General features: G+C 36.4%; 1 protein-coding gene across 4 annotated transcripts in view; it reads left to right on the forward strand.

Moving 5' to 3' along the window:
* Positions 1–22,356, forward strand: part of TTC17 (tetratricopeptide repeat domain 17) — a 53,111-nt gene that overhangs the window by 11,576 nt on the left and 19,179 nt on the right. For 3 of the 4 annotated variants that reach the window (XM_027893693.1, XM_027893696.1, XM_027893694.1), the window contains exons 2-16: positions 354–443; positions 1,919–2,088; positions 3,148–3,259; positions 4,326–4,457; positions 5,147–5,256; positions 5,533–5,677; positions 6,062–6,201; positions 6,448–6,608; positions 6,926–7,038; positions 7,966–8,106; positions 8,516–8,631; positions 8,864–9,038; positions 9,578–9,655; positions 11,848–12,072; positions 14,223–14,409. In XM_027893693.1, the coding sequence (XP_027749494.1) occupies positions 354–443; positions 1,919–2,088; positions 3,148–3,259; positions 4,326–4,457; positions 5,147–5,256; positions 5,533–5,677; positions 6,062–6,201; positions 6,448–6,608; positions 6,926–7,038; positions 7,966–8,106; positions 8,516–8,631; positions 8,864–9,038; positions 9,578–9,655; positions 11,848–12,072; positions 14,223–14,409 (2,095 nt within the window). Of the gene's footprint in view, positions 1–350; positions 444–1,918; positions 2,089–3,147; positions 3,260–4,325; positions 4,458–5,146; positions 5,257–5,532; positions 5,678–6,061; positions 6,202–6,447; positions 6,609–6,925; positions 7,039–7,965; positions 8,107–8,515; positions 8,632–8,863; positions 9,039–9,577; positions 9,656–11,847; positions 12,073–14,222; positions 14,410–22,356 lie in introns of all 4 variants that reach the window. The other variant, XM_027893695.1, reaches the window with a different exon arrangement.

Genomic DNA, 22,356 nt, shown 5'->3' on the forward strand with positions numbered 1-22,356 from the left:
GATGCCTACTGAGGCACACGGTAGAGAAATTTTAAAAGTTATAAAAGAAAATAACTTCTTGTGATTGCAGTCTAAGGTATCTAGTATTTCAGCAGTAATGTTGTGAGAAATTTACTTGCTTATGCTTAGAACTCGTGTGCCTGAATAAACTTAACTTGAAGCGTGGTTTGAATTGGATTCTCAAGTAACTGTTTTTTGAAGTACAGATTTTAATTATGGATGTATTATGAATGCTGACTGGACAGAAAACCTTTGAACAGACAAACTTGTTGAACGAACATAACTGCCTACCTTTTAAAATCACTGTAATTATGAGAATGTTTTACATGATGGACTGTTAAAATGTCTTGCAGGTGGATTCACCAATGAACTTGAGAAACCCTCATGATTTGGTAATACTAATGAGACAAGAAACAACAGTTAACTACCTCAAAGAACTGGAGGTAAAGCACAATATTAAGTACTAACTAATTTCTGAAAATACAGATTTTTTTTTCCCACAGTCTTTATAGTGATAGTTTTAGGTGGGGAAAAGAATTCACTGTTGGCAAAATTCTGCTTCAATGAAAGGATGAAGCATTCTTCAGAGATCAAGAATTTTTTGCCCCAAGTCTGCTTAACTGCTCTCCAGTTGAATCATTCTCTGTTGTTAGCCATAAATCTTAACATTTTTAAGGAAAGTCATTCAGATACTAGATACTGTTGTATTGTATTTCAGAAGAGTACAGAGCAGATCACCTCTGTTTTTCTTAGGGTTCATTTGTTATTGCAAAAGGGTCTGAGACCACCCTTTTCAAAAGGGCCCTAATGAACTTTGAACTGATAAACTGAAGTTTAAATATAAAAGGGGTTAGGCAAGCAAACAGCTCACAGCCCTTCAGGCCATGCCCTCCTTTCTCTCTTGTGCCAGCTTTGGTTTTGTCAAATGAGCGGAACAAGCTAACTGGAAAGTTAGATGAGCGCCAGAGGTAGCTTTAGGTGAATGGAAGAAGTGGAAGAGAGCAATAGAAGCAGCACTGCCCCTTGAGTGACTGAATTCAGCTAGTCTTTCTCATCAAGGTATACTCTTTTTGTGGTGATGAACATTTTAGCTATGGGGCAGGGGTTTGGATTTGGAAGTTACTAATGTCCAACTTGCGCATACAAATGACTTTCAGCAGAAGTTATATATTTTAAGTTCTTGTACAAGTTTCTATTACTGTTTATATCTGTATTGTTGCATAGTAGCATGCAATCAAATGTGTGTACCTAAAAATGCAGGTCTTTTTTCTTACTATTTCACGTGTATAGATCCGAAATTGGATGTGTTTTCAATTTGCACGTGTAGGTGAGAATTAAATGCAACTTACTGTACTGGAACAGATCATTAATCTATATGGTCTATACCTGTGAGCTTTCTGGGGCAAAAGGAAGCTCCTAAGGCACAGCATAAACTGAACTATGGAAATTAGTCTCAATTCTTGCGTTTGCTTGCTGCCTGAGTTGTACTTAGCACAATGAATGCTTAAGGTGATGATTTTGTTTGCAGTCTCTAGTATTATTTCCATGAGGCCTTACAGTGAAGGAAAAGGGTCCAAATATTTAAAAGCTGACGTACTGTTAGCAGCTATTTCTTCTTTTCCTAAATGGCCTACCATAAACTTGGAATTCTGTTTGCTCTCTTTTTAGGTACAACATAAGAAATAAGGGGCTGTTTGAGTTGTATTGTCTCTAATGAAAGCATTTACATTCCATCCAAATCCAAAAATATGCTACAGATGTTTTAAAAGATAGGAAAATATTCCCAAAATTTAATGAGTTTTTCAGATTTTTTTCATATGAACTTTGTCTTGACGAAAAAGTTGTACTGTTGAACTAGCAACTATAGAGTTTGCTTTCATTGGTATATATTCTTCTGTTTCCTTCTTTTTCCCTACAGAAACAGTTAGTTGCTCAAAAGATTCATATAGAGGAAAATGAGGACAGAGACACAGGGCTGGAACAAAGGCATAACAAAGAAGATCCAGACTGCATTAAAGCAAAGGTGCCCCTGGGGGACCTAGATCTGTACGATGGCACATACATCACGTTAGAGAGCAAAGATATCCGGTAATAAGATGCTTTATATCCTAAGATTTTTACTGGGAAAAAAAACAAACAAACAAACAAAAAAAAAAAAAAAAAAAAAAAAAAAAAAAAAAAAAAAAAAAAAAAAAAAAAAAAAAAAAAAAAAACACCTCTACATGAAAGAAAAAAATAACAATACTAGCACTGACTGATCTTTAGATGACAGTTGTTTTATTTGTTTGCATTACTGTGGAATAAAATCAAAACAACATCTGCTACTAGTTGTGAACAATTACGACACAGTTTCTCTCAAACTGTCCATGTTAGCCTTACCCTGAAACTTTTCCCTTCTGAGTTCTACCACTGTTACTCTGTACTGATATGACCAGACATGTAAATTAAAATGAAATGCATCATATAGAAGGGAGTTGAATTTTCTTGAGTGTGCTTTCAGTGTTTGAGCCAGACACTTATTTTAGTGGGAACAGTCTTGACTTAAATTTGAATGAAATTCAGTTGATTACTAAGCTGTTGAATCTTCTGGTCATATTTTGTCCCCTGTGTTTAGAAAGTAAAGGATGAGCAGACAGTCTGTTTGACATTTGACTTCTTTGGTAATTCATCTGCAGAGCTCACTGTTTTGGCTTTGTAGTTTTATTTTTTTAACACAGTTGTATGAGTACTTGAAGTGGGAAAAGATCAGTTTTTTCCTCATATACCTTAATTTGGACTTCTCACCAATATTTGGGATTGGTTTGTTTGTTTCAATGGAAGTCTTCTAATCTGCATGCATTGCCTTTGGCCTGGCAGATAGATCCTTAATCATAGCAGTGATACACTAGGTTGACGCTTATACATTTTGGAGGCTATCCAAATGTTGATATTTTCTCTAAAGCCCACAAATTTATTTACTTTATCCTATAGTGATGACATCCTGGTACAACTGAAATCTGGGAAGACATCAAAAGTAGTCTAATGTGCTCAAACAGTGGATTTTTATAACGATTAAATTAGAGTACTCTCTCTGTCAGCTGCAGTACTGTTTCTTACGAACTTCAGCAGTATTTTAATCTGGAGTCTGTTGTGTTATTATGTCTTTAGCCCTGAAGACTATATAGACACAAAGTCCCCAGTGCCTCCAGACTTGCAGCAGCCAGACTGTACAAAAGTTCTAGATCTTCCATACAGTATTCATGCTTTTCAGCACTTACGGGTAAGTGAGCTAATGCAAGTATGTGTTTTTTCCCCATTAGGAAGAGAAATAGAAAGCCCTTACTGGTAGTTCTCAGTCGAGATTGCAAGGTATTGTAATCTTTCAAGACTGTTTCACATTGTTTTTTCAAACTACAGTTGTACCGCAATTAAATTACCTGCTTATAGGAGGACAATTCTATCAGATTTATACACTTTCTCTTTTATTATTTTTTACCTTACTTTAGAGGACGTTTTTTGGAAAATGGAGTATTTTGTGTTCATAACACATTTCATCAGCAAATTGGTAGTTTTCATTGGAACTACTACTAGCTTGTGAATTGTTTCTCCAGTTGAAAATTGGAGGGTGCTGAACAGGGTTGTTTAAATGTATGAAGATGCAGGGTCAGAAAATGGTTTGCAGATTTGTTGGTAGTTCCTGACATACGCCAAGCCCTAACCCAGATGGTGAGATAACTGTTCTTTCAGCTGCTTTAGGAAAGCTACAGTGGAAGAGTGGTGCAAAAATTGGTTTTGTGAACAGTATGATATAAGCAAATTTTCTAATGCAGATGCAGCTTTAAGACTTATATCTTGATATTTATTTTGTTACAAGTCTTTTTATCTACAAATAAGGATTTTCTTACAGAAAAAAAAAGGAAGTGAAGTCTTACTACCTCTGTTCTTGGGTCTGGATGTATTTTTGAAACAAGGACATTTATTCTTGGGTAGGGAAGCAAGAGAAGAAATGTAGGGATACTTTTCTTTGTGTGCATGTAACCTGATAAACATGATTTAAGTGCTTCAGTGGAAATCAGTAGCTGCTGGATACACAGAACTACCAGAAGTATTTCTTCTGTAACACTCACAAGCAGAGGCTGCTTTTGACTGCTTCTAATATTTGCTTATCTGACATACTCATAATCTGTCAGAGGTGAAATTATTTTTTCAATTGCCAAAGATCCTGAAAGGATGATAAGATTATAATTAACCAAGCTGTACATTTTCCTGGGAGTCAAGCTTTTGTTTATATTTCTCTACTCTTAGTTAAAGTGTCAGCAAATACCTGTATTCAATTTTTATTTCAGGGTGTCCAAGAAAGAGTTAATCTTTCTGCACCGCTGTTACCTAAAGAAGATCCAATCTTCACATACTTATCACGGAGGCTGGGAAGAAGTATAGAGGAAATAGGTCATCGTATTTATGAGGGGCTAATGAAGGTATGAAACTGAAATCTTACTGTATGCACAAAAAAAGTGCTAGAAAGGTCTCAGAAGATTTGAGACACCTCATACACGCGATCAGATCCAGTACTAGCTTTGTACATATATTTTTCGTTTACATTTCAGTTTCAAAAAGGGGACTAAAACCTAGTCAAGCAGAGATAGGAGAAAGCATCAGCAAAATCAGTAAATAAATACTTACTGTCATCTTTATTGACTTAATGTAGTTGTGTTGTCTGGCAAGCCACATTCATTGCTCTGTCAAGATAATAAGAGCTTTTAAACAAAAATACAGGTACTTAAAATAACGAGGAAGAAACAACAGTCCTGAAAAGTGTATATTTTTATTAAATGCCTTCCTGCAAAATCTAGGAATTCTCATTGAACCCCATTAAGCTGCTGATGCTCAAACTACTGTCACCTCTCATTTAATCTCATTTAGAATTTTTACCTGCCTGAAAGGCAGAAGTTGTGTTTCTTTAATACATTAGTATGCTAGTTTATTCTTCCTAAACAGTCACAACTATTGCCAAAATGGCAGCTTTCCAGGGGAAGAGAATAACTTAGAGCAGCTGAGCACCAACTTTGGTGCTCATCTTTTAATCCCACAGTAATTAAAACCCTGATTAACCTTGTAGTTCATGTTTTAGTAGTTAGTACGGTTCATGTGTTTCTCTTTACTGCAGAACTCTTCTTCCTGGGTACTCTATAATATGGCTTCTTTTTACTGGCGAATAAAGAATGAGCCATACCAAGTAGTGGAATGTGCCATGCGTGCCCTTCATTTTTCTTCAAGGTATGAATTGCTAATATGGATTTCTTTTCAGATTGCTTTTCTAGTTATCCTGATTAGTAAACAGGTTTTGGTTTCTAAGACTGTATCCTAGGGAATAATCCAGGTTACTTGTTCTTGGTCTCTGTGTGCTATACTAGGCATATATATAGTTGAGACATTTTTCTCGAAGTATATATTTTAATGTGTGACTCACAACTGACTGTCCTTATGCATGATTCTTACATAGTTTGACCATCCTTTAATGTCCATTTTTGCTTCTTTTTTGTATTTTTTTAGGCAAAATAAAGATATTGCACTGGTAAATTTGGCAAATATTCTGCACCGGGCTCACTTCTCTGCAGATGCAGCTATTGTGGTTCATGCAGCTCTGGATTACAGTGACTTCTTTACCAGCTATTACACTTTGGGAAATATATACGCAGTAAATATGATCCTTATTTTCCAAGACTTGAAGAAAATGGAATACTATTTAATCTTTTTTGCTTGACTTGTAACGCTTTCCTCTCTTACAGTGTGTCTTGAGTTCCACATGCATTTCATGCTTAATGTTTAAGAGTCTGTCAAGATACGTTCATCCAACAGTCTATCTTTCAGCAAATTTTTCTTTCCTGGAAATAAATTCTATGAAAATTCTACTGCAGCATTTCTTTAACAGCTGTAGTGGCTTGAGTGTGAGAAATGACAGGCTGCTTGTTACCGTAAATTAAAATTCAAGTTAAGAATTTCTTTAAAAATTTTCTTTAAAAATTTTTTATTAAATATTACTGACCAATGGCTAATTCTCTCTCTCTTGATCATTCTTCAGATGCTTGGAGAGTACAACCACTCAGTCCTGTGTTATGATCATGCTCTACAGGCCAAACCAGGGTTTGAGCAAGCAGTAAAAAGGAAGCATGCTGTCTTATGTCAGCAAAAACTTGAGCAAAAATTGGAAGCCCAGCATAGGTAACTAAAGCATATCCCAGTGGCAATGCATACAATCCAACTTCTCTTTTTCTGTTGCAGCAAGGACAATGATTTTCAACTTTCTATATTTCTTTGACTATGCAGCAGAATTAAACATAGGAATACTATATAATAGCATAAGAATACTTATAATAATATAAGAAATGCAACATTGAAAATGTGCAACAGGGTAGGAAAAGCTGATATTCTAGAAAGCATTCAAATAAATCTTTTCTCTTGTTTAAGATCACTTCAGCGAACATTAAATGAATTAAAGGAATATCAGAAGCAGCATGACCATTACCTTAGGCAACAAGATGTTTTAGACAAGTACAAGCTCATCCAGGAGGAACAAATCTTAAGGAACATCATTCACGAGACACAGATGGCAAAAGAAGCTCAACTAGGTACAACTTTTTAGTGTTCATGCTCATTAAAGTAATGAAGTATTGCACATATTCAAATTATGTCAGGACATAACTTCCTTATGTATTAAGATGGCCCTGAGTAGCTGCTGTGTTTTGCTTATTAAAGCAAGAGATTGCAGCATGTTCCTGAACAGGGATTTTTTTTTGAGTCTTTTGAAGCTGGAGGTTCCCCTGGGCTGATGAAGTAAATAAAAAGGGATTGACTGAACTGGGGGCAGAGGGGTTGACTCTATGCTGTCTTTGTCTCCTCAGAAACCATAGTTATATAGTATGAAAAAATGTTTTGTGCTCTGCAGGGAACCATCAGATTTGTAGACTGGGCAACCAGCAGCATAGCTTGCACTGCCAGTGGGACCAGCCTGTTCGTTATCACCGCGGAGACATTTTTGAAAATGTGGAATATGTTCAGGTTTGCCTGGGAATTGATACCACTATGTTAAGTTGCATCACACTTGCCTTATTAGCAAAATAATTCCATTTTTTTGGGGGGACTTGACAGAGAGGGTACTTTTTGAGTGTGGTAATTATATTGAGAAATCATTTAGTGTCTTTTCCAGAATGTTGTTTAAAGTATTTTAATGCTAGTTTATTTGCAATTAATACAAACTGAGATTGACTGTGAATTGTAGAAATATAGAGAAATACAGATTTATTGTACAGGGCTTTTTTTTACTTGGAAAAGAAAGCTATTAGAATTATTTGAATTGAAAAACTTTATTTTAGTCCAAAGTCTTAGCTTCCTATAATTGCACAAAAGAAATTTGATGCAAGAGTACTGAGAAGTTTTGGAAACAAGATGTATACCAGTACTGAAAACGCAGAACGACAGCCACCCAAGCAACATCTCTGCTGTGTTAGAACCACAGATAAAGATTATGGTTTCAGTTATTTTGCAATGTGGATTGTGCTCTGGAGTTTCCCCTTAACTAGTTTAAAAACAGGAATAATTATTTTTAATTATGTTGTTTTCTTCTTGGTTGTTTTTCCTACTATAGTAATTATAAAATCAGATTATCAAGATAATTCTGAAAGCCATGAGTCTTAGTAACTCTGACTTGAACTCAAGCTATGCAATCTAGATAAGTAGATTTCGTTTCTTGTCTGTTTGCACTAGTGTTTTCATTGTTGACTTATTTACAACATGAATATTACTTTTCCATGGTGTGAGTAGATCGTGAGACTTAGATTTTTTTTTTTTTCTGCTACTCAAGTTTCAGCTAATCAGTGAGGCTTAACTACATAAATGGTGGGGGGAAAAAATTCAGAAATGCAGAAATTCAGTCAGTAATGTACCATCTCTTTTCTTTATTAAATGTTGTTTTTCTGTTGTTTCTAGTTTGGTGAAGATTCCTCAACTTCTAGTATGACATCCATGAATTTGGATCTTCATGCAAACCAAAGCATTCACAGCCAGTCCTTGCAGTCTTCCCCTGTTGCTCGTTCTGTTGTTTCAGTGTGGAGCGTAGAATCCAGCAGAGTGAGTGAACAGCAGATAGGCTTTGCCCTTACAAAGAGGAATGGTGAAAGTGAAATTCTCCTTGTTTATGAAACTTCTTAGCATTTAGGCTACAGTTTTGATTTGCGGAGAATTTAGCATTCTGAATTTCATCAACATAAAAGTATCTCTCTAGTTTCTCTGTACTAGTTTCCCGTCCTTTGAAACTTCTACAGCACAAAGGGAGTTGTTCTGTTATTGTCTGCTGTAAGTAAAGCTGTACAGCTGAGTAAAGATAGAAATTTGAACTGCTGATATGCAAAAAAAAGATGGAAAAATAATAAAGATCTTTTTTTTTTCTTCAGACTGTTCCTTATATTCTTATTAGCTTGTTAATTAGAATATTAAAAATGTTGAGAAAATAGTAAAAACTATTTCCTTTTTCCCTTAGGATAAACAGCACATTCTGTGGCCTCAGCGATCAGAATGCATTAAATCTTTCCCCAAAATTCCTGACCCAGAAGAACTGCCAACTTATTTCTTACCTCCAGAAAACAGGGGATTCAGGCAAGTGTTGACTTTAAAAAACTGTATTTGTAAATTTTCACACTAATACCTTAATGAGTATTTTCTTCCTGGAGAGGATGGATGCAATTTGTAATCATCAGCACAGATGTGCTCAGACTTCTTTCTGGCCATTCCCCAGAAGGAAGGCGTTTTCCTTGATTGTTGTCTTTTGTTTATACACAATTACAGGCAGCACACGCTGTTAATTTGTCTTGGTTCTCCTTATTGCTAGGATCCATCCAATCCTGAGTGTCCCGAGAGATACTGTTGAGGATGGAGAAACACAGGCACCAGATTGTTCTTCCATTACTGATGCTCGTAACAATGAATCTCTAAACATACTGGTCAAGGAACTAGACACTAATCTAGATTTGAAATTCAGGATGCCAGATGATCGAGCAAGACAAGTAAGAGATGTTATCTTGTTGGTTGTCTTCTGTTATAAAATTCTCCTCTTCCTTGCCTTAAAAATCTTACACAAAACATGAAAGATTCTGATATTTATAGGATTCCTTGTTATCATAAGGTAATCAGTATTTACAAAAAAGGTGAGCAAGTGCTTTCTAATAGAAATGGAGAAAGGGAGAACTTGTCTGACTTTTTCAGATGCTGACAAAAAGCACATAAAATAGGAAATATAATTTACTATTTGAAATTTGTAAATCTTTTAAGAGTTGCTTGACATGATTCATGTTCTTGGAGTGTCTAAGAACTGTATTCTACGACGTTGGTAATTCAAGGCTGCAACGAGTCCTTCATATTGCATTATGAAGATTAGATGCTTGAAGCGTTATGTGTTCACATCCTCTGTTTGAAACAGTATCCTTTTCTTCACTTTGCTAAAGGGAAGACTTAAAGAAGCAAGACTTGAATGGCCCATGTTTATGTAGGCTGTAAAATTTATTCAGTTGTTTGGGGAGGAAAAAAAATAGTCTTTGTGTTTCAGGTTTTGCATTCTCGTATCAACAATGAATCTATTACACAAGCGAAGATAGGAGCGTTTCTAGATCATGCCATGAAAAAGGTATGTCAAGTTGTTGAATGAGATAAATTCAGAATTCTTACTTGAGGCTTGTTTCTATACTTTTAAAGTAGTCAGTCAGTCAGTGACATATAAGGAATAAGTTAATTTGCTGTCTGTAAGTGAGATGAAACTAGCTTAAAAATCCACATTTACAAGTAAGGCACAAACATATATAGAAGTATCTCGATTAGCTTAATGTAGACCAAACAGCCCTGTAGTTACTTGTTCTTGTTAAAACTGCAGGACACAGAACAGTGATACATTAGCTAATTCTGGCAGACATTTGCTTAATTGAGAGAAATAGCTTGGAACTACTCCTTATGTCACCCCTCCCTCCCTGCCTGCTTTTGCTCTTCCTCCTCCTTCCCGCTACCCTGCTTTCCCCCCTACTCTCCCTCCAAAGAAACCAACCCTCTGTCAATCTTCTGTCAGGATAATTAGCACTCTGGAGCAAAGAATGTACATCTGTATAACACCCTGTGGAGTGCCACCTCCATCTTGCGTGGGGCCATTGAGAGTCATCACAAGTCAAATGACAAGGAAGCATTGAGATATAGATGTTGACTCTTTTTGACTTGTCAAGCTGATATTTCTCAATTTAACTTTCTTGTAGAAGTTGTGTCAAGGCAATATATATATGTATATTTTTTTAGTCTGAAATCGGTACTTTTTACTATGTGCATCTGTCTTACCCAGAAGAAAAATTATCAGTATGAGTTGATTCCTATTATGTTATTCAGAACACCCCTTTAAGTGTTGTCTTATGGTACAGTGCATGGGTATTTTGGTTTTAACTGTAGTATTCTGTTGCTCTCGTGCTAAGAGCTGAATTCCTCGGCCACCATCATTTAGATGCTGGTGGAAGAACAGTGTTGTGTGTCATGCCTGTTCTGCTAATGATAAACTCCTTAGAACAGGAAGGCCACAACTGGTGTCTCTGTATTGGGAAAGACAAAATGCTAATAACTTGCTGAGGATTTAGTTTAAGAGAGGACATTGAGACCTGTGTATGGAGTGTAATTCAGTGAGGAGTTTGGAGTGAATAACATGTAAGTAATGTTATGTATGTGCATTGCAAAATAAGGGTCATAAATACTCTTATACATTATGTAAGGTACTCAAAACAAAGAATAATATTTCTATTGATATCTTCCAGTTCATCTAGAACCAAATAGTTTGAACCCTGCTGTGTGAGGGGTTTTTTTAAAACCTGGAACAAAATCTTCTTACTGATTAACTTTTCAACACAGTATTACTGTTATGCCAGCTGCATTGTATTGATGCAATACTACTGTAAAGATCCATATCTGTTTTGCTTCCTTAATTCTAGCTGCATGTTTCCTGTTCATGCATACATTTGGGCTTCAGACATGTAGGTTGAACTGGACATTAATTTCAGTTGTTGCTTTTATACTGTAAACTCTTTGTACAGAATTGGGTAATACTTAATGCTGAAAATATTAAAAACTAGAACATGTTTCTAAATAATTTGAAAGTGCATCTGAAAGTGGATGTTTTATCTACCACTGTTCACCTGCCAGGATTTTAAAATTTTACTATTTCTCCTTTAGGGTGTTTGTTTTTTCTGTTATAGGTAAAAGAGGAGGATGGAACACTCAGAGGTGTATTTGACACTTCTTCCGTTCTTCCCTCGCTTATTGCTTACTATTTTATAATCTTTCAATAGTATCTAATACATGTCAGTTGTCAACTTTGATAAGACAAATAGATAACTAAGTCTAAGAAAAATACAACTCTGAAACCTTTAATTGTCAGGAAAAGGTCAGGATATGCCTGACCTTCAAATTGTTACATTTCTACATAGATTTGTGTTAGTATAATTTTCAGACTCTGAAGTGGCTCACAAATGTTTCTTCCTGAAGTGAGCAGACCATTATCACTAGTATATTTGAAGGGATTTTGTGGTCAATATGTAAGGCAGTCATATGAGTACAGTGTTAGCAGCAACTACTACTAAATTACAGTTCAGATTGTAAATGGTGTCAATTTGAGTAGAATAGAGTGGATTGAATAATTTGCTAGCAAACACAACAAAGTCTAATTTGCATGTAGTTAATAAGATAGTATGCAAGGTTGAGTTCTGTTTGCTTCTTAATAAATAGCAGGCAATTCTGTCTTCCTGAGACACCTTTTTGGGAGTGTTTTTATCCTTTTCCCTGACTCTCCTTTAGCCAGAAGATCCTCTATGGCTCGTGCTTAATGAAGCTGGATTGTACTGGCGTGCAGTTGGAAATAGCACCTTTGCTATCACCTGTTTGCAAAAAGCATATAATTTGGCTCCACATGAGTATCAGGACATCCCTCTGGTCAATCTTGCTAACCTCTTGTTTCATTATGGTCTTCATTTGGATGCCAGCAGACTCCTGCTGAAGGCTTTAGCCATCAATGCCTCTGAGGTAAGATGATGAGGTTTGTGTTTGCTCAGCAGTTGAATGTGTTTTCCTTCATTATTTTCTAAATATATGTTACTTGTGCTTACTTACCTGTGCGTGCATTTCAACTCCCAGCTTGTGATTTGCAACAGATGTTAATTTTTGTTTAAATTCTTGGTCGTACCAGGGGTGATGCTGATTGCTGAGAGTATAAACATCTAGAGAAGTTCTTGTAAATCAGTGACAGACTTTTAGCCTCCCAAAACCTGTATTATCAGCAGTGCCTCCAAGGATTTAATCGTGGTGTCTGGTAACATTTTTATCTAAAACAGAGATCCATAATGCTGTCAGCATGGTATCTTGATTCTTAAAATCCTTAAAGTAGCATATATGTCACCGAGATCTTTTACTGCATAGAAATCTTTCTGTGACGCTTGACTTTTTATCTCTACTGTTTTATTTGTCCGCAGATTTTGTCATAGAGAAAAATCTGTGTTCTAGTTGCTTGGTGGCTTTACTTCCAACCATAGATTCTAACCAGTTTTTTGTATTTCTGAACAGTAACATAAACATTTTGTACATTGTCACATATGTCATATAGACAGTTTCTGTATAAACCATTTGAACTACTGGACTGGCCACAATTGTGAGAAGGAAGGGAACGGGATGTGGCACAGTGGGGGGCAGCTTCCTTCCTCTAGCAGGCAATCTTGGTCTTAGATTTGAGATGCTTCAGTAAGAAGTTCAAGTGACTTTTTCCTGTGCTCTGTAGTTCGATTAACAGAGCTTAAACCTGCTAGGCCACCAGTCACCTAGCACATGAAAAAGCTAAAAGCAGAATAAGCTTTTTCAATATAGTATTCAGGAAAAAGTTTTCAAATGTTGGAAAGGAATCTAGCCTATTTGGGTGGTGGGTAAGAGTGCAAAAGGGAAGTATAGCAAGAACTGTCCTTGAATGATGTGCCTTAAGAAGAACACTTGAAAGCACAGCCTTGGAGGGGAAGAGCCTAGGGATCCTTAGGACCATGCTGTGTGAGTAGGGCTTTTATTCAAAAATATTAGTGAATCCTGCCTCATTACAGTAATGCCTGTTCCTGATTTTTTCAGATGTACTCAGTCCTGTAATACCCATTGTACCAAAAATACTAGCAGGAGACTTTACTCTTGAATAGTATTTCCTGGAATATAGTGTAAAGTAAATACAAATTAAAATTAATTACAGCTACAGGGAGTGAAGCATGTGCTGTATTAGCAAAAGCTGTTAAAAAGAAAGGTCCTGTTGCTCAGCTTGCACCGTTTTCTGAATGCTGTTTAATAATACAAACTAAATGAGTTTGAAAAATCTTAAGTTGCTGATCAGACTCCACGTTTTTAGACAATGTAAAACTACTTGAGTGGGGAAAATGACTGCTAAATTACAGTACTATAGTTCATTATTCTAGCATTATACTGTTAATTGCAGCAAATTACTTCATGTAAGCAAAAGACTTTTCAGTCAACAAACAAAATTTAGTGCTTTACTGTGTGCCTGTATTAAATTGCTTATTAAGTTCTACCCATGTGAAAAAGGTGTTTATAACCCTTACTCCTTAAAAATTATGTATTTTAGCAAGACTACCCAAAAGCAGTGGACAAAAATACTGTTTAATAAAGAATTGAAAGACATGAATGTGTAGTGCTAAGCTAGTGTGACATTGGTGCTTGCAGTAACCTAGTTCTGCTTAGGTAAATCTGAACACTCTTTACAAATAAAGTGGATCTGTCCTGCTAGAACACTAGGAATATTTTTACTTTTTTTATTACTTTTAATCATTATAAACTGACTTCAGGCATTTCAGTTTGGTACTCTATGCAGTAAGCATTATGTTGCTGATGGTTATAAGTAAGTATTTATTGCTTCATTTCAGTTTGTGTGTATTTAACACAGCTGGATTTTTATTGTAGGAAGAAGGAATTCTTAATATAACCCTATGTCAAAACAACTTTTGGTTAGCACCAGTGCATCAAGCTGTTAATTATCCATTTGAAGAACAGGCAGTCCCTGTTTAAGAAGTTTTCTAAATTCTTTCTAGCCAAGTTTGGGAGGGTGTGGATTGACAAGGGTTTTTCTTATCAGCTTTCGACCTTAAACAGTGAACATGCTTATGCTGGGTGCGTTGCTTTTCTCCTTACAGCCCCTGACTTTTCTGAGCCTAGGAAACACATACCTGGCTCTGAACAATATAAGTGGAGCCCTGCAAGCCTTCAGACATGCACTGAATTTGACAACGAAGTGCTTGGAATGCGAAAGCAGCCTGAAGATGATCCGTTGTTTGCAGTTTTATCCTTTTCTGTACAACATCACCTCATCTGTGTGCAGTGGTAAGCAACTGCTGAAGGATGGACCACAAGTCAAATAATGCCTATTTGCTTTGGGTGTTGCACCCTTTTTTCCAAGGATCCATCCTTTTGTTTTACAGTGCTTTCTACCTTTAAAGATCAAGGTTGAGGGAATGCTTTTAATGGAGAAGTTATAGTCCATTGAATAATTGCTAGAGGATGACTTCTTAAATATCTAGAGGGCGTCCGCTGAGTGTAAATTACTTCCCGAGTATGTCAGTAATACCTCAAGAGCCTCATCAATGTCTTACTTGTAAACGAGGCATCCTTCATTCAGTATTTATAGAAATGCACAGCTTCTATTGCTAAGCTACTCAACAACCCCTTTGTACATCCCTTCAAAATTTACAGATAGATGGATTTGTTTTCCTAAAGCTGGAGAATTTGGTGAACAGTGGTTTAGTTTTAATTCATATCCTTTCAGTGTGTTCAGTATTTCAGCTGTCATTTTCTGGTGTTCAGTCTTTAAGGAATAGACTATATTGTGTCAACATTATTTTATTGAAATGGGACCTGTGGTCACTCCTCTTAACCCTCCAAAAATCTGTAAGAAGAATGACTTTGAATCTAATCTCTTTTTAAAGTTTTTCGGATTGAATGCTTTATTGTCATTAGTGGCTACTTGTATTTAAAAAAAATGTTAGCTTTTGGAGATGGATTCTTTCATTTTGGTCAATCCCACTGAATATTTTCAGTATTTTGTCTGTACTTGCATATGGCTAATACGCTGCTCATGAGCAATCTTGAAGAACATCTATTAACATATTTTATAATCCTCTCTTTCTCTCAAATTGTTACTAAGGTATCTTTCTGTCAAATCTTTATTTTTAAATGAAAACCTTACCAGATAAATGCTTCTGATTTTTCGTATTGCTAGAACTTCCTCTGAGGTGTTTTTTTTTAATTCCATCTCCATTTTAATTCCATTAATTTTTAATTAACTCCATCCAGTGAAAAGACATGGAGAAACCTCCCCTGATTTAGCATCTAGAATTGTGTTATCTAAACATAGATTAGAGGCTTTCATGTCTCCTGGTACAGTATGCTGTACCATTGTACATGATGCCATTGTAGGTGAAATTTCAGGACTAAGCCATTAGAATACTACTGTTTTTATGGCCTTACGCATTTTGCAGTGGTTGACAATACATCAGTCGTGTGAGAAATGAATGCTGTTTGGATACATGTACTATAGCAAGTGGTGTTACAGCCCAACTGATGGGGCTCTTGCTGATGCTCACAATGTCAACTCCTCCATATGCTGGTGCCTCACAATGAATCTCTTAACTTCAGATTGCCCTTCTTATAAAAATCCTAGTAGATACTGTAAGCAGTAATGGAACTTGCACGTTTCATCACGAGACACTTTCACTGTTCTCTAAAAAAAAAAAAGTCATTGTTTGTTTACTTTTTATTAAGATCTTCTTTAAAAATGTCTGTAATGCAAAAGGTCAGTTATTCCCACCAAATCTTAGTGATAGCTACTCTATTTTGAAGGTAAGCAGAAAGTAATTTAAAAGTATATTCACAGAACCAAGACAGTAAACAAGCAATGTCTGTATCTGAACTCCAAAGTGACATCTTTCTTTTGTTTTGTATGCTTTTCTTTCTTAATCTTGTCTTAGTCTGTTTTGGTTGATTCTTGACTGCTGTTAGCATTGGTTCCTGTTCTAGGATGTTCATTTTGAGGTGAGCTGTTGCTGCATATACTGTTTAGGAAGTTTCTGTTTCTTGAATGTGAGGGAGAACCCCTATCAAAAGTGCTTCTGAGAAAAGTGTTATCTTTCCTTTTTTTGCTACCTTAGCCACAGGTTAACAGAGTGAGCATGAATATATTCATCTGGTACATTGATGTTTGGTTTTGTTTGTTAATGAATCTGTAAAGATGCAAAATCAAGAGGCAGCTGGATATGCCTTAACTTGTTAATTTGCTCATTAAATTTCAGTGTTCCACTAGTTAAGTATTTTACTCTAAATTTATTTATCTTTTTCTGGGACTCTTCTTAATATTTCTTTTTTTCATTTTTATTTATACTATTCTTTAGGTCATCTTTTGTCTGAGTGCAAGAAACCTGAAAGTACGAACCTGAAAAATAGTGTAAATGTTCTTTGTACATTCTTGTGCGTAGTGTAAAATAAACATACTGGTTAATTCAACCTTGATGATGATTTGTGGTTTAGAGTCAAAACTCAAAAAATGGAGAGGTAGCTGTGCTTATCTTATTTTCATAAGGTTTAGGGAAATATTTTTTTCCCCACTGTAAACTTCAACTGACTCAAGAGGAACCTTGACAGGCTGTATGAAACTAAGGTTAAGTCTCCAAAGCCAGAATTATTTCAAGAATGCATACTCAGAAATCTCACTTCGCACTTAAAAGTATCCTGAAATATTGGAAATCCTCTGTTCATCCTTCAGTCCAAAGAAAACAATTGAAAAGAGATTGTAAGTTTGAATTTTGACTTTCCGTTCTAATGCAATAGTATATACAATTATTCAACCACTGTATGGAACCTAAAAAATGTGAACTGTTTAGATGCTAATGTTTGACACTACTTACTGCATTTACAACATTTTTTAAGGTATTAATATCACATAGACTTAGAAGATTCATAAAGCAACATAATCTGTTATTGTTTAACACCGTGACAGACTGGAAGGTACGTTTCAATGACAAGGTGCAAACTGAACCCTACAGAAAGATGACCCTACATCTTTCTGAATAGGATAGAGCTAATGAAGCACAATCATAAATACATCAATCAAATGCTTGACAATCGCAGTATCACTGGATTGTTACTTCAGGAGTTTCTTACAGCCATTCACATCATGTGTTGCTGTTTGGGGACATCTGATATTGAATTAGTTTGTCCTCTTGTTATTATGCACTTGATGGCATGTCATAACTATTCATATTCTTTGAGATGGATATGTTATGCTAAAAAACTTAAGAAGAAATTAGAATATCAAATGTTTTCTCTGGTTTAATATTTTGTTTTGATAAGCATTCATTCAGTATTTCTGAAAGTAACAGCAATAGGGTTACCCTGTGCTTTGGGTTGTAGGCCCATGTGATAGCTGTGTTTTTGCTTCGCCTGTCAGAAGCCTCTGTTCATGAGAACTGAACTAACTAGCGAGACATGGAATTCCTTGCTCTGCTGCCATGAACCATTGGCAGAATCCAGCAAATGGTCAGTGGGAATTATATGCTAGCATGGGATGGAATATGGGATCAAAAATCGGAACTTACAGTCTGATTTTTGATTACAGGATGTGCTTGGTGTTTTTTTCAAATAGGTGAAATAGGCATTTTCTCAAGCATGTTGGGACGTTTGCTATTAGAACAGGAGTTTGGAAGTGTGACACACTAATGCTGATTTCTTGAATGCTTGCTTGTATGCTCCTGTCTGTACTGCTGCCTGGTACTTTTTTTTTAGTAATTTATCTCCATTCTAGGTAAAAATTTATATTTCAAACCCAAATCACTTTTTGCATGTGAGAACAGGAATTAAAAACCATACCAACATTTTTCTATTTAACTTTTGCCTCCTATATTCGAGTTTATATAAATGTTTGTTTTCATTGTAAAAGAATTTCTAAATCTACAGAGGTTTTTGGTAGGGTTTTTTTGGAGGAGGTGTGTGAAGTGTCTAAAACTATTATAGCACTACCACCTGTGACATGTATTTTAGACAATTACAGGAGTTCAGTCACTTGCATCTAATGTAGATGCTGTACAGCAACGGGTCACATACTGTCTTATTCCCAAATACCTGAGAAAATGGTTGGAAGACTTCATTCTTATGGGGTTATCCTGTGGTGGTCCTTCTAGAAGTGACTAGGCAGTGTTAAGAGTGTTGCTACATGCGCTGTTAGTTACTGACAAGTGAGTTCCTGAAGCATGTTAAGTAGCAGAAACTTTGTGTGATGCTTGACAAATAACTTGAGCAGCCGTATCTGGCATACAAATAACAGGACCAAGAGGCTTGCATAAATTTAGTGCAAAAAACATGGTCACCTCTGAGGTGCAGAAATTAAATATTTGGGCTTCTTATTAAGCTAGTACAGAAAGCCAGCATCATTTTTGTATAATACTGAAACGGTGCATTGCTGAGATTTGTCTTGCACACTTTCATGGCTTAAAATATTGCAAGTAGCTTTTATCATGTGATAAGGTCTGTAGGGGGACTGTCCAACTACAGAATTGTTCCCGTGGCACTTCACTGGCTGATGGAAACATTCTGATGTTGTCAAGCCTTATTAAAAAGGTTACAGAAGACTAGAACTATATTTTTAGTGTGATGATCAGCTGGCTGTTGAAACACACTGATTTGTTAGTTGCTGTTGTATAAGACTTTTCCTTATATGTCTAAACAGAATTGTTGCCTGGGCAAGCAGAAGTAATTTGTACTGAAAACATTTTTATCTGACTGTAAGCATCTGCCTCAGTCTAAGAGTTTTGATTTGGTATGAGCTCATGTTCTTCACATTCTTTTAGACAAGACTAAAATTCAACATCTTATTAATAGACCGATGGCATTCAAAACGTGAAGCACGACTTGTTTCAAGTCTTACCATTTTTCATCCTTGGCAGAGTAGTGTTTTTACAAAAAGCTTTGTGCTGCTCTGTTGGAAGTAGAGGGAGTGTGAGTACATTATGAATGTATGTGCATGCCATCCTTTTGTGTATGGAGTGTGTATGTTTGTGAAAGCAGCACGTCCTTACTCCTAAGTTGTGTGATGTGTGCGGCTGCAGTGTAAGGATGTGCTTTAGGTGTGGCTTTAGTGCCCTCTTGTGGTAAAAATACTCTGTACCGCATGAAGTCAAAAGCCTTGGTTCATTTCATGTACTTCCTCTTAAAATAAATCATGGGGAAGGGTATTTCATCTTTTAAGTGTATGGATGTTCCTTTATGCCCCAGCACTTAGGTTCTTACAAGTTAAAGTTATTAAGCTGAGACCATTAGGCAAATTGACAGGAGTTGTTGACGTGAAAGGAGAATCTCTGCTTGAAACTCTAATAGTAAGCTAATGGACAGATTAAATAACTTCCTTAAATAACTTCCTTAAATCATCACATCAATCAACAAACCTCTGACTATATTTTGACAGCTGCAATCACCTGAGGTTCCCTGTAGTGATTTCAGATACACAAACACTAAGGAAAAGTATCTCGTAATTTTCTTTACAATAGTGTGTCAAAGCACAGGATTTGAAATACTTTGCATTTTTAAATGCACCTTTCACTTACTCATTTATTCCCTACAACTTATGACTGACTTGATAGTCCCAGCAACAGACTGCTAATTTTTTTTTTTTATTTCCTATAGCATGAGGCACTTTTAGACATTTTTATGATAACAGTAGTTTTATCCTTCTCAGACTGCTGTATCTTGTTCCTCCAAGAAATGCTCATCACTTACAGTGTGAATAGGTGGAAAGAGGAGATGTTTACTCTTGGGGCAAAGGGTATCTAGGTTAGCTCAGAATTTAATCCTGTTTTAATTGAAACAAAAGGCCAGAATCTATACCAGTTATATGGGATTCTGAACTGAATACTGCTGTATGTTTAAAATTCAGCGTTTTCTTTCCTTGATTTCCATATCATGTAAAGGCAGAATTCATGAGTGCTCCTGAACCTTAGTAAGAATACCAGATATATAAGTAATCTTATTTGTCTGATCATATTCATGAAAGGAAAAGGATCTGTGACCACTTGTTTCTCCGTTGCTTTTGCTCTCTTTGTTGCCTTATGAGAAGATTCCTCTGTATAAACAGAATAGTGAAAGCCAGTAGGGATTTTAAACAAGCAGAATTCTATGAAGTCTGTGAGCAGCTTGCCAGAGCTCTCAGAAGCACATTGTGGTAATAGTTTGCATTGTCATTTAACAGTAGCATAAAGTGGGTTCTGTCCTAAGCAGTGGTAGTCCTAAAATCAATGTTATCCTTTGAAGTTAAATACTCAGTTGATTATTGCTACCCCATACATGCACATGAGTGCACCCTTGTGCCTGCTGTTCACCCTGCACGTTCTACCAGGAACTGAAAATCGAGCTGGATTCTTTCTCACTCTGGCAGTCAAACAGCTCTGACAGTGGAGATCATACAGTGTTAGTCCATCACAAAGACCTGGTGAGTGCCACACAGGTGGAATCTAGGTCACCATATCTGGGCTCTGCAGTGCTAAAGGAGTAAGAGGAGGTTAAATTGTTCTAGTGTTGAATGAAAACATCTTGCTGAATGCAGGCAGGTGGGAGATAATGGAGAATGAGGATTCCTTTTTGTCCTAATGGATGCCAACATCCCAAGGGGGCGGGGGTGTTGGGAAATGTTAGATATGTCTCTGACTGGGAGATCTTGGAGAAACACATATGAGAATATGCTCTCTGGGAATTATGTGACCCAGTTATTCTTTTGATCTTGTGCTACTCTTTCTGAACCATTAGCCCAGTAAGAGAAGAAGCAGTTCCTACAGTCCAGCTTAGCTCCAATAATCTTAGAATATTAGTGACGTGATCTGGAAGATAGTTGACCAGATGCAGGCTTTTTGATACTTTTCACTCCTGGTGCCTGCTTGATAAATCATATCTTTTCCTGAACAGTCTCTATCTAGTGTCTCTTGGGTTACTGAAGAAGCTGAATGACCTTGCCCTGATACCACTATGCCAAGCTCATATTGAAACCTTTCTTTTCTTTTCAAGCTCCATATATTTTTCTTCTCAAAACTATATAAAGATGTGTAGATTGAGATTCTTAAATTTAAAAATAAAAGAATGTGGTACTGTGTTAAACGTGGCATTTTTAGCTACACTAGTATCCAAAGGCTGTATACCCGCTGCTCATGCACGTTGCTTCCAAGCTGCTCCTTGTTGGAAAGCCATTATGAATCTTAAAGGTTTCTGTAAACAATGTGTGCTTTCTTAAGTATGTCTCTGTTGCTCAAATGTCATTCTCTTCTGCATGTGTTAAATATGCTAGTGGGGGAATTTGTTCTGCAGCTTCTTTCATCATGCAAAGTGTGTCTTGCTAGCTTATATACTTAGTCTGCTTATTTTCTGCATGGCAGTGTACCTAACAGCTTCTCCCAACAGTCATCAGCCTCACTTTGCATCATGCTCTGTTAAGAATGGTATGCCTGCAATATTTAGTGTTCTGTATCCATTCTGTCTTTTCCCAGGATCAGAAGGCCACAGGCTAGCAAACGAGGAAGGAAAAAATTATGGCCTCAGTTGCAGGAGTAACTGAGGAAATGGGAATTGCACTGTGGAAGGGAATTTAGAATTGTAGAGGAGTTCAGTGAGAGGTTACTGATGCAAAACCATGCAGTATGAAGAAAAAGCAGTGCAGTATTAAATATAATATGACATTTCCCATTTTTATCTGCCTTTATAGTGCAAAATTTTCTTCCTCATATGTTACCTTGAGCCTTCAGTTACTCGAGCAATAGCTACATGTTCGTATAGGAGAATAGAACAGTCGGGGGTTGAGTGGAAGGGAAAATGTTCTTTCCAACTAAATATTTCAAAACTTGATACATTCTGTAATCAGATGTATTAATATTTCTCTGCAGTGTTTTTGGTGCTTTTTTGTGACAAGAATGTAGAGAAAATGAGACATGTTTGTGACTCTGTGTCTTTCTCTGTTTGGGAGTGGCAGTTACTTGCACGTAGCTGCTAAAAATTCTTACTGAACCTTAATACTGTGCTCTGCCTAGAGCTGGACCTATTTAAAAAGGCCCAACAAAAATGTATGTTCAACAGCCTTTTTAGGAGGAATAGTAATTCCCCAACTACCTCTCGAGGAAGATGCAGTTTCACAAACATCTTCGTAGTTGAGCTGTATTAATGGGTTGATTAAAACATGTTTGGAAGAGAAAAGAACATGTGGTCTCCACGTATGGGAGAACTGACATTGCGTAGTTTAGTGTCATT

The sequence above is a fragment of the Empidonax traillii genome, unplaced genomic scaffold, assembly GCF_003031625.1.
Source record: "Empidonax traillii isolate 1590-97213 ecotype Southwest subspecies unplaced genomic scaffold, ASM303162v1 scaffold402:size526523, whole genome shotgun sequence".
In the NCBI taxonomy this organism is placed as follows: domain Eukaryota; kingdom Metazoa; phylum Chordata; class Aves; order Passeriformes; family Tyrannidae; genus Empidonax; species Empidonax traillii.